The sequence below is a fragment of the Mytilus californianus genome, unplaced genomic scaffold, assembly GCF_021869535.1.
Source record: "Mytilus californianus isolate M0D057914Y unplaced genomic scaffold, xbMytCali1.0.p SCAF_8, whole genome shotgun sequence".
Classification (NCBI taxonomy): domain Eukaryota; kingdom Metazoa; phylum Mollusca; class Bivalvia; order Mytilida; family Mytilidae; genus Mytilus; species Mytilus californianus.
The window spans coordinates 98,010,040-98,023,298 of record NW_026262734.1 but is presented as its reverse complement, the minus strand read 5'-3'; the positions used below and the strand labels follow the sequence as shown (position 1 = coordinate 98,023,298).

Here is a 13,259-nt window from a genome sequence, read left to right as displayed (position 1 = left end):
AGGCCACCATTGGGTCTTCAATGCAGCCAGAAAATCCTGCACCCAAAGGCGGGATTCAACTGGCCCCTAAACAATAATGTATACTAGTTCAGCAAAATGGACGTCACACTTAACTCTGAAACATATAAATGAACCAAAATAAAAAAAACACTAAAGACTAACAAAGGCTAGAGGTTCCTGTCTTGGGACAGGCACATCTATATGTCTTGGTTAAACATGTTTTGTCAGATCTTAACCCTCCCCTATCTCTCTAGCCAATGTGAAATAAACAAACGCACAGCAATATGAACAGTAAAACTCTGTTTAAAAGAAGTCTGATGTTAGAATAGGTAACAGAAGAAACTAAGCAAAATCACAATGATCAACATAAATTAACAAAGGACTACTGGTACTAGCAGTTGCTGATATGCCAGCTCCAGACCTCAATTAAACTGATCAAAAGATTATCTCTTCATCATAGGAAAATCAAGCACAATCCCTCCTGTCAGGGGTTTAGTATCATGCCATCTATATATATATAGTCTCCTGGTATCCTGCTTTTGTTGCAAGCTAAGGGTAATAATAGATTACTTTTAACTTCACAGTTCACTTTGGGCTCCTCATCGCGGTATGCATTTAAGTCATGTCGATTTTATTCAAAGACAAAGTAATGAATAAATGGAAGTATAAAATTTATTTGTACAAGCTTTAAAAACAGAGAAAACTAATAGCTCACAATATTGTATATGTATTTATGTTATTTTTATATTTGACATTTGTAGGAAGTGAAGGCCCATGAAGGAGCTAAGCCAGCACAGGCTGTGTATTTAAAGGATGGTAAAATATTCTCTGCAGGATTCTCTAGGATGAGCACCAGACAGTATGCATTGTGGAATGAGGTAATAACGCACAAATACACAACTTGGCTGTTTTATTATCTGACATTCTGATGATTATTGATATTTTTGGCCAGGATGGATGAAGTCCAAAACTTGCTTATATATATATATACATAATTCATCTAAATAACAGCCAAACAATGTTAGATCTGTAAATTTGCGGAAGCAAATTTTTTGTTCTTCCCTGGCTGGGATTATAAATCTGTCGTAGAGTTGTCACTGGTTCAGACATACTTATATATAAATAGTATTCTGATGTAAAGGTATTGAAAAAGTGGGTACCTTCTTTGTATAATCAACTCCTCCTACAGTATTCAACCCAGATCCCTGAAACCTCACACACATATTGCACTAATGTTCAAGTTGTGGACCTGCTGTTATGGAATTGTTTGAGGAATTTTTTATCATTTTTCCAGACTTTCTCAAATATTTAAATGTTCAGTAGAGAGCATTCTACATTGTTCAAGAAACATTCTGCACAACCCAGCCAATTGAGTTTTTGATCTATTTTTTATCAAATTACTTGCATGCAGTCAAAAACTAAATGGATAAGAAAATAAAATTGGTTTACGATTTTATCAAAACATATTTTCTCATCTATCATTGTGTTTCTGCTGTGTATTTGTAATTAAATTCCAGCTTGTCTCATTTCAAAATAATTCTCATTTTAGAATGATCTATCAGAAGAAATGATGCGTGAAGAGATTGACCAGAGTAATGGTGTTATGTTTCCATTTTATGATGCCGACACAAGTATGATATATCTTCTTGGAAGGGTAAGATTTATATGAACAGTCGTAACAATGTTACTCCAAATATTGTGACTGTTGTACTTTAAGCACAAGGAGATTCAGTCAAAAATTACTTTTGCTGGAACAATCAACTGAAGTAAAAATTTGATAGGCATTAGAATGTGATAGATGTGCTGTATGAATAATTTTGATTCAGGTATGCAAGAATCAATGCCTTCCTGCCAATACAACACATGCATACAGGGGAAAATGTATTGGGTCAAAAATAAAATTTAAATTGTTTTATGTTGCCTACCTACCCACCTAAAAAAAGCAGCCTACTCAAAAAATTTATGAGACAAAGCGTTTCAAATTTTTATTTTAAAGATTTTTTCCTACTCTAACGTTGTTTTCCTGTCTAAAACATGTTACTTAAGTTGTTGGCCAAATAGAAATCCCTACCTACCTGCCAAACCCTATGAGAGCTACAAGCACGGGTAGGCAACATCAAAAAAAGAATTTTTTAAGGGTGGCCTTGTTGATATTTTTTTGCAATTATGACAGTGTATTCTTGAAGCAGTACACAATTGATTGTGGAAGAAAAAAATGGGGGTCCATGTGCTTGTTTTTTGTTGTTGCTTAAAGAAGGAAACCTTTTTTTTTGTAATGCTATTTAAAGTAATTCTGTTTTTGGTGAAAAATAACTTTGTAGTGCATTGTTTAATAATAGGACATTGTCGTGTAAGCATTTTTGCTGTATACCACAATGTAAAATAAATTTTTATTGATTATTTGTAATGACATATAAGTAACCAGTTGTTTATTAAAATCAGTGTTATGTTCCAAAGTGGATATTACATGCTTCCATTAATAGCATCTCTGTTTTGCTTTGTGATTCTTTCAAATTCATGCAAAGTGGGGGTGAGGGCGAAAGATACCAAAGAGACATTCAAACACAAAAGTCTAAACCATCTGACAATACCATGGCACAGAGCTCCAGATAAGAATTCACAAATTGGGGTTTTTACCCACCAATTTTATATGTAATTGGGTGATAAAGTTTTTAAATTGCATTATCAATTCCAATTCACCCCTCAAGCAAATATCAAATTGGGTTTTTCACCACCAAGCTCCTTAATGTATTGGGTTTTTTCATCAACACAATATTGAATATTTAGGCATGTTATAATCACATTATATCAACCCCATGCAGATGTTTTTCCATCTTAAATGTGTTTCTTTCTTTGTATATATGCTAGCTGTTTTATTTGGTTTATTCACTGACGAGCAATTGTACGTTTAATTTGTGTCCGATTTTAAACGTTCTGCCAGTTTTGTATTTTCTCACAACTTATATAAACTGCAGCTGGTGTCACTAGTTGGACAGTTACTAATTACCTTTCTAGATCCCATATGATCCCTCTACAGTTTAGTTGGGGTAGGCATGGCTAAGTGTTTAGATTTTTATGTAATATATGTGAAATTTAGGTGCTGTAAGAAAGTTTCGCCAGTCCTTTCACCTATTTGCCAGATCTACTTTTTAATAAAAATAATAAGTAGTTCCCAGATTTAAGATATACCCCAAAACCTTGACCAGGTTTATAGGTTTAATGACGGAGACCACATTCAACTGAAATTTACAGAGTTAAATTTACAAATAATTCTGCCACATCAAATAAATAAATGACAATGTAAAACTGCACTTGCCAATAAGACAACTATCATAAGCATACAGGACAATAAGACCAAAACAAAGAAAGTGTCAAGATGCATTGACGTAAAAAACGGATATGTGTATTCACTCATCAACTAAAATGAAAAAAATAATATATAAACTAAAATTATACTTGAATGTTTTTGTTTAATTTAATTTACATAAATCTGGGTTAAGTTGTCCCAGGTGATTAGAACTTCTGGTTACTGATGCTTTCCAACTACATATATCATGTCATTATTGATTTGGCCTTTCACTTTTTCCAACTGATTTCGTTCTTGACAAAACCCGTGTTTATTGTTCTAGCAATGTTCTCGTTAAGGTACGCAAACGGGTCTTGTTATCATCATAATAACTTTCCCTAAAGTATCAAAAAGAAGCTGAAAACATGCTTCTATTCAATATTTTTATCGGATATTTACTTTCGTTTTAATTCATTGTATGTTATGATAAATCCCGAGCAATTCGAAAAAAATATGACAACAAGACAAACACTAATTGGATAAACTCCGAGAAGATCGAAATGTTTTCATAAACACGTGTACCTTTTGAGCAACGGAAAATTCCAACAGGGACCCATTTCGGCTACTTGATGCAGGGCTCTATTTTTAGAACGAAAGGACATTTCCAATTATAAATATTATAAAAATAGATTTACGCGACGACTGTAATCAGATAAGGGTAAATAACGCAAACGATAGCGAATAAAAGCGTAAAGAACTCATGGTTTTGGCATATAATTGGGTTTTCCTTTGAATGAATTGGGTTTTTGAACCCTGCAATGGGCAATTGCATTGGGTTTTTAATTATTTGTATTGCGTGATCACGCAAATACGCAGCTTATCTGGAGCTCTGATGGCAAATAACGGAAAAGGACCAAAAAACACAACAGTAAATAAAACACAACAGTCAACAGTAAATAAAACACAACAGTCAACAGTAAATAAAACACAACAGTAAATAAAACACAACACAGAAAACTAAAGACTGAGCACCACGAACCCCACAGGCTTTTATATGATTTGATAATGACAGTGGGTTTTCCTGGAAATATGGATGCATGATATTATCAGCATTGCTTTGAAACTGAAAATTTTTGTTTCATTAAAGGCCTCACATGAGGCATGATAGTACAAACAATACAATAAAACAAATATAATGCATGAACAAAATTAAACATATGTGCATGTACAGAATTATCCAGGAAGGTAAATATCACTTAAATATTGACATTACAATTTTACAGAATTAATCCAAGCCAACAAGAGTGAATTTATCATTACTATTCATTATTTCATGCAAAAACCATACTTTTAACTGAAATGAGTTATTATCTGCCCCTGCTACTGTATCATACTTTTAACTGAAATGAGTTATTATCTGCCCCTGCTACTGTATCATACTTTTAACTGAAATGAGTTATTATCTGCCCCTGCTACTGTATCATACTTTTAACTGAAATGAGTTATTATCTGCCTCTGCTACTGTATCATATGCCCTTAATTATCTGATATTTCCCTTGATTGCTGTTTTAATTATGTGGTGTTTTACAGGGTGACAGTATTATAAGATATTACGAGGTAACAGATGAAGCTCCTTATGTACATTACTTAAACTTGTACCAGTGCAAGGATGCACAGAGAGGGTTTGGCTACATGCCTAAACGAGGACTTAATGTCAATAATTGTGAAATAGCTAGGTAAAAAGAATATATGGAATCAATATAATTATAATAATACTTCTTTATTATTAAGGAAAGTTATGTGCTGAATGTTTGTAGTAATTCAGCAAAGAACTACAAAAAATGTAAATTTAGAAATTATTGCGAAAAATGCAACAGCAGGGTTATAATCGCAATAATTTAAAATCGCATTTTGAAATTTTTTATATGAATTAAACATGTTAAACAGGATTTTTCTCAATATTGCAAATGAATTAAACAGGATTTTTCTCAATATCGCAAAAATTAAAATCGCATTCTAGTCTGAAATGACAAAATCGCAATAATAAATGCACACAATAATTTCTGAATTTACAGTAAAAATCCAGCCTGCAACTGGAAATTGGTAGAAGAAGGTTGATGATTTTTTCCATGTCAATTTTAAGTGTGTCTTTTAGTTAAATTCCTTTTGGTAATATACCTGTAGCTTTTCATGCTTTTGTTGTCTAAAGAAATCATTTGCCTTAGCTTTCAAAATTTTAACTATGAGAACTCAATTGTGTTATTGTATAAAAGTTAAAACCCCACCATTTAATTCTGTTAATATGAAATTAAGTTTTGTACTGTAACACATGACCATGGACATTGATTTGATTTTTGATTTTTGGTGTTTTAACGCCACTTTTAAGCACCGCTTTTGGGCTATTTCGTGGCGGCCAGTTTTTATTGGTGGAGGAAGCAGGAGTGCCTGGAGGAAACCACCAACCTTCGATAGGAAAACTGACAATTCTTGTCAATTAAGATTGGAGTCGATTGCACAAGCGGGGTTTGAACTCACAACCTCAGTGTTGACTGGCCAGTGATTACAGTAGTAACTACTTAGACCACTCGACCACCGAGGCCACACAGGGACATTGATACCTACAAACAATAATTAAAGACATTCCTGGGAAGTCAAGGTCGTCAAAAACCTCTGTCATGCCTGCAGTAGTAGTAGTAGTAGTAGCCTACTTGAATTCAATTCTTTATCCAACATGTCCAAAATTCAGCCATTTTTGCTTTAATATTCTGAAATTATTTATATTTTTTTGTAGACTTCCTAGTATAAAAAATTTGAATGCTGTAAATTTAGGAATTAATGTGTATGATTTTATTATTGCGAATCACTGACTTCTGGTAAAAATGTGAGATCTAATTAATGCGACTGCAAAACATTTGTGAAGGAAAATCACTCCTGAAACTATAAATGCAAGTTTTTGTTATTGCAAACCTGATACTTTTGCATTTTTCGCATTGATAAAAACATGACAATAATTTCTGAATTTACAGTATATTAATTAAAGTTTAGAGATTAATTTGAACATGTTACTCTCAGAGGGTGTAAGTTAGTGTAGGAAAGATGAAGATAGTAAACAAAAAAAAGAACAAAGATTCATTTCTTTCTTTTAGATTTTATAAACTACACAATGGTGGGCTATGTGAAGTTATACCAATGACTGTTCCTAGAAAGGTATGTATTACGTACAGATATTCTGATTTTCTTCTCTCCTCCTCCTTATTAGAAAGAAACAATTTCAGGTAAAGGTAGATACCATAGAAGAAAAACTTTTCATTTATATAAATATACGGAGATGTGGTAGGATTGCCAATGAGACAGCCTTCAACAGTGAGCAAAAGCCATATGTAAAGTCACTTATAAAAGTCCCTGAAATTATTAAAACGTAAAACAATTCAAACGTGAAAAAACAATGGCCTGATTGATGACAAAACAATAAACGAAAAACATATACGACAGACAACAACCAACGACAACCACTGAATTACATTCTCTGTCAAAGCTGAATACAACTAACTAATTAAATCATATTCTCCCAAACTAAAATCTGGTAACACGTATACTTAACTCTATTGATTTGTACACACTTATCTAACTTGTAACATTATGCCATCTAAATATTCCATTTTATTCTTGCAATAATTTCAATATGAACTGTATTGGTGTATCATGCAGTTGATAATTTCTATTATAACTAAAAAAAATTAACTAATCCAAGAATTCAGATATCGAAAATTATTCAAGAAGTAATGCAAGAAATTATATCTTTTTCTATGTCCTTTTGCCTGGTTTTGATAGCAATGTCGTTAACGTTTCATAAATACTCAGGGGACGTGAAATTATCAAATTTCTTTTATATGTGAAATTTTTTTAACCGGAAATCTAGGTATTTCATTGCAACCAATGTAATACAATTTTATTAATTTTTGTTAGTCTGAATTATTCCCCTTTTTGGTATGATGTTAGAGGAGTGAAATTACAGGATTTTTTTCACATGTGATATTTTTTTAACCAATTTATTACAAATTTATTATATTTTTGTTAGTCTGAATTATTCCAAGATGACCTTTACCCTGACACAGCAGGAGATACACCATCTGTCACTGCAGATGAATGGTTAGCCGGGAAAAAATCAGATCCAATTCTGGTAAGTACTTGTTTTGAAATGTGGAAGATATGAACAGAAAGAGACACTGTCAAGATTTTTATTTGTGTGGAGATTAAATTTTATGATATTCTGGGCTAAACTTGTTTGCTGGATTTTATTTTCATGTTTTCTTTTCTATATTTATATTGCTTAAAGATGAGGTTTAACAAGGGGATGTTTTGTGATATGATTGTCAATGGGACAAATTTCCACCAAAGACCAAATAATGTAGAAGTTAGCAAGGCCTTTTGTACATGCTGAGAGCCTTGACAGTTCCCCAACAAAGGGCACATAAGAAAAAGGTATGATTAGCAGTCCCAATTTACCCTAAAATCAACATATTTCAAAATATCGTTGATTTGCTGTCAGGATAAAATGTTAAAACTATAAAAACATATTTCTTTTTCATAAGTTATATACACTTTATACAGTTTTATTATGACAACAAATATAGAACAGCAAAACTACACAGAAGTTGAGACTGTTTACATTTTCAGTACACCTTTTTGAGGATAAAAAAAATATTAAATTAATACTGGTTCTATTCAACAGTTTTATTTTTGGTGAATTTACAGAACCATATAAGTCTAAATGATTCTTCTATAAATATCTTCAAATGAACAGCTCATGACAACTAAAATTCAAATAAAATCATGTCTTTTCAAGCGTGTGATTTTTTTTATTAGTCTGATTTTGCTACTTCGTTGAAGAGGAAGATTAGTTGCACCTTCCTTTTTTGTACTTGACGATACATGCCATCAAAAGGTGCACATGGATTTGTTTTGACCCTTTTTTACTTTCTAACAGATCTCCCTGAAAGATGAATATGTACCTACACAAAAGGAACAGTTGAAAGTTGTAAGAAAGTCCAATATATTAGATAAACCTATCCACAAACCAGCTGCAGCAGCAACTCCAGCCAGGTCGTCAGTGCAAGAGGTGGCAGTTCCCGAGGAATCTGGTGCAGCATTACCACCGGTTAGTATAGGTTATATACAAATCTACTTGTCTCTCTCTCTTGTCATTCCGACTTTTATAAGAAAATGATGATATTCATCTGGTCTTTGCTGTTTGATTTACACCAAATTTCAAAATAAGATTATCGGTATGTATAGGTCATATACAAATATACTCAGCTCTCACTTCGGTCATACTTATATAAGAGAACGATGATATTCATCTTGTCTTTGCTGTTTGATATTAGGGCTGTTCCATTAAAACATACATGATACCCAGGGAAGGCACTTTAAAAATGGGGTAACCACCTATAGAGGCATATTAAAATTTTCACTTACATTTCCACTATGCAAATACATAGATGACACACACCCATAGTTGAGATTTGGAAGTGCCTTCCCTGGGTCCCATGTATGTTTTTATGGAACAGCCCTTACACCAAATTTCATTGATACACGCCTTAAAAGAATTTGGAAAAAGAATTATCATTGGTTGATGTGATAATTACCAGAATAGAAAGTAGAGAAGAGCGTTGTCAGATCTTAGTAATTATAACATGGATGCAGAATCTGTATTTTAAGCAGATTGACTATAATTCATGCTATTTATAAAGGAAAGTAAAAAGAAGAAAAGTTCCAAAGGCATCTAACTAATAGAAACATATTCATATGTATACATGTATATATTCTTTATTTTAGCATGTTAACTGTGCTTTTTATAAAACGTTTAAAGAATATCAAAAGAAAAAGATTGAAGCATAAACAATTATTCAAACATTTAATTACCTATTAAAAAGATCATTCATAGGTCTATATACATATGTATATTCGAAAATCACCTTTTACTTTATGAAGTTACCAAGTAGATAGAAAAATGGAATTAATGTGTACCCATTGCTCTATGAAGTTACCTAGTAGATAGAAAAATGAAATAAATGTGTGACCAAACATGATGCATTGTTGATATTTTTGTATAGAGAAGATATTAAAGTTGAAATCTTTTGTCTAGTCCTTTTGTCGTCGATTCAGACAATAAACAGGATCAAATATCTCAATTGAGCATGTAACTATATTGACCATCAAGCTTACATCAACTAAAAGATTAATGGTCAATGCTTTCGATGCTAATAGCTTAAAAGCCTGTTCTAAAGCTTGCATTTTGATGTAACTTTCTGAAGTATTAATATCTATCATGTCTATGGTGCTCTCTAAACAATTAACTGTCAGAGGGAGGGGTTCAAAAATTGTAAAATCATTAAAATGATTGCATAGGGAGAAAAGGGGGTTAAAAAAGTCCAGTTAAGAATTATTTGATAGATTGTAATTGTTAATATGTTTGCCTTTTTTCGTTGCTTATTTCTCAACAGGAACCTTAAAATGTTGAGTTAAAATATATTGTGTGTTGTGGAAGTGATTATCAGATCTGCCAGGCAGTCACTTCCTGTTTTACAATACTTTGAATTTTTATAATACCTGATGAGCATGGTTTATTCATCAAATTAATAATAACTAGTGGGGGTATACTTTATCCCCTTGTTTCTTCAAAGTCCGAAGCATTTTGTTGAACAATAAGATTAAGAAAATTATTTGAGAATAGAATGAAAAATTAAGCTAGGCAATGCTAAATCATAATTTCAAATCTCATTTCTGTCTTTCTACTTTTGCATGACTTTTAATAATGTATATGCATATCTTGTATTTTATTTGTGTATAACAGGGATTTGATCCACAAGGTATTCTTGAAGACATACGGAAACTCAAATTAATAGTTAAAGCACATGAAAAACGCATAAAGACATTAGAAGAAAAATTAGCTCAATATGAAGGAAATTCCACAGAAGAAGAAGAAAACGGAGAAAAGTGCTAAAATGTATACATATTTCTATTTTGGTGTGTTGTGTATTATCATTTTTTAGTTGGAGTGCTTTGCATGAATTTGTTTTCTTTTTTTAGTATTCTAGAAAATTAAGCAGTGAAAATGAATAAAATGTAATAACACATTTATTTGAAAATAATAGAAATTGCATGAATAACATTTTTTAATTTTTTTTCGTTGTTAACGAAGGGACTCATACTTTTATGAGAGGAAGTATATATTATTTTTTGTGTCTGAATATTTTGTTTCAAGTTTTTGTGTATTATAGATATTTTGAAGGCAGTAAATAGCATATCTGTGCTTATAAATTAAGATTTAGAATGATATTGCATATTTTTGTAATTTACGTTTTTTTTTAAACCAATTTTAATGAACAAGCAAGCAAATTATGTGAAAGCTTCCAAATATTTTGTTCATTTTCACTGTTTTTTAATGAGGGCATTTTCAGATTCATTTGATGTTGTATTAATAGTATGTTTTTCACTGATTTTATATTAGATATACTTGGCAATGCTTCTTTGCTTTTATGCCTGAAATTCTTTGCTTTTTCTATGCATTGCAGCAGCTAACCTTGTATACACAGATCGCTCATGGTACCAGTCATTGCTCATGGTACCAGTCAGATACTGTGGATTTGTTTATTTTCATTGGTACCTTTTTACGTGGATACTTGATTTTGTGGTTGGAAGATTTCAATGTTATTGAATACTCAAGTTCGTGGTAAAGATTTACCAATACAATCCACAAAGATTGGGACCCCACCAATAATAATGAATCCACACTATTCCACAGTACTGTGGATTCATTATTATTTGTGGAATACCAAATTTCGTGAATTTCGTTGGTATAGGAGAACCATGAATTTAAATGTTCAACAAATTACAAATTTTCTAAAGGCTTGTATGCAGACTTTGGCAAAAGTACAAAATCAAGTATCCACGAAAATGTAAATTTTCCTCAATCAACGAAAATTGGTACCTACCAATAATAATTAATCCACAGTATTTCACACTTCCTATCTGTAAACCAGACTGAACTGGTACCTTTTACAGAATTTCACAGTTAAAGAACATGCACATGGTTTTTGGTTCACACATACTGTTCCACCTGCTATGCCTATGGTTGATTTGTGTACACAAGCAATATAATACTTTGCACCTTAAAATATTTATATAGGAAATAAATAGTAAAAGAGATGCCTAACAAAGTATATTTATTTTTAGATTATATTTGAAAAGCCCTGTTAGATTTTAGTTTCATTTTAGTTTGTCAAAACCTACACAGTAATATATGGCCACACGAAACAAATTGACTGTCCATTAGAAGTACTGTCATGACTGTGCCTTAACAGAAATTGTGTATCAAAAAAGGAACAATTTAAAAACTTTTTTTTTACAAGACACGAATGTTCCATAACATTCTAATGACAGTTTTGGTTTGTTTGTTGTGGCCTATACCTAATGTTAGATTTGGTGTTTGGTTTTACGATTGTGTAGTAGAATAGTTAAACGGTTGAGGAGTAGAATAGTTTAACGGTTGAGGAGTAGAATAGTTATTAATAGATTGTTCCTTCTTTTGTTTCAGAGATGGCAGGTTAGATTTCACATGCATATTTTTCAGCTTAAAGTTCACATGCATATTTATATGAATGAAATTGTTTTCAGCTTTGACCTACATACATGAATATTGCTTTATTATTTTGAAGCAGAACTTGTCTAGAATTTCTGATATACTGCATACTCATTTTTTTATTTGTGGGATACTAATGTTCGTGCATTTTGTGGGTATAGGTCAACAATGAATCTAAATGTTCAACAAAGAAAACATTTTTGATAGGCTTGTATACGGAATTTGACAAAGCCACGAAAATGAAATATCCACAAAAATATCTTTTTCCTCTATCCATGAAAATAAACGAATCCACAGTAGAAGTTTTTGCAATTCAGTATGATCAATTATTTATGCTACAGAAGTTAGACAATAATTGTTTATTAGAATTTATATGAATATGTTAAAAAAAAATATGTACATAGCACTTTGTCCTTTCCTTTGTTATCTTTCTTTTATGAAATTTTTTTTGGAACTATTAAATTGTTTATCTTTTGTTGTATGGTTAAAGTCCATTTGCAAATATTTCATGCCAAATGAGGATAATTAAAAATTCAAAAAATAAGCTACCGAATTCAGGCTTGTATATTCCACTGTTTTTTATTCTCCAAAATTGAACCTGCCATACAGGGGTTTGGATTATAGAGTACGATAAGCAAGAAATAAGAGAAAAATTCCGATTTCGCGAGGTTTGTTTGTTATTGAAATTGTAGAGGGCGCTCTTATCATTTTCAAAAGTAATAATTTACCTAATCCATATTAATATGCAATTTTTATTCAATATCTTATATAAACTGATAAATTACGAAATTAAATGCTTCACTACAAATTTCTGGTTTTTCACTGCATTGCATAAAATAAACTGGAATCTGCTTGAATTTTTATGGAACAAAAAAGTGTACAAGTCAGCTGGGAACCAGCTTATGCATTACGATGTATAAGCTACAAAACGTAATTGGTTATTTGTTCCGTTTTGGTGTTTCATACTGACGCATGTGTTTAGTTTAAGCTTGAGATCCTTCAAACATTTATGTGATGGATATGTTAAACATTATTTTACATAAGGATGGAACTGTTCTACTTTCAAAGTAGTATTCTAGTGATATCTATTAAGTACGGATTTTGCGTACACTCTCACCGTATTTACTTTCATTTACACATGCTATTCTAACTTCCAGTTTTAACAAACACAAGTTTCTCAATTGTTTTTTTTTTTTGTGATTTTGACTTATTTTAACACTCTTGAAGTGTTCTAAGATCAATTACAATCATTGTCAACTTCTATTTGGTGATGGAAAACAGGTTTTTCCATGAAAATACCGCGAACAATCACACACGATTTGAAATTATCGG

At 31.7% G+C, this 13,259-nt stretch overlaps 1 protein-coding gene across 3 annotated transcripts in view; it reads left to right on the top strand.

Moving 5' to 3' along the window:
• LOC127712253 (coronin-1B-like) overlaps positions 1 to 13,259 on the top strand; it is a 37,369-nt gene that overhangs the window by 17,893 nt on the left and 6,217 nt on the right. For 2 of the 3 annotated variants that reach the window (XM_052218583.1, XM_052218582.1), the window contains 6 exons: positions 762 to 878; positions 1,550 to 1,654; positions 4,877 to 5,022; positions 6,433 to 6,493; positions 7,365 to 7,466; positions 8,274 to 8,444. In XM_052218583.1, coding sequence (XP_052074543.1) covers positions 762 to 878; positions 1,550 to 1,654; positions 4,877 to 5,022; positions 6,433 to 6,493; positions 7,365 to 7,466; positions 8,274 to 8,444 — 702 coding nt within the window. Of the gene's footprint in view, positions 1 to 761; positions 879 to 1,549; positions 1,655 to 4,876; positions 5,023 to 6,432; positions 6,494 to 7,364; positions 7,467 to 8,273; positions 8,445 to 10,139; positions 10,293 to 13,259 lie in introns of all 3 variants that reach the window. The other variant, XM_052218584.1, reaches the window with a different exon arrangement.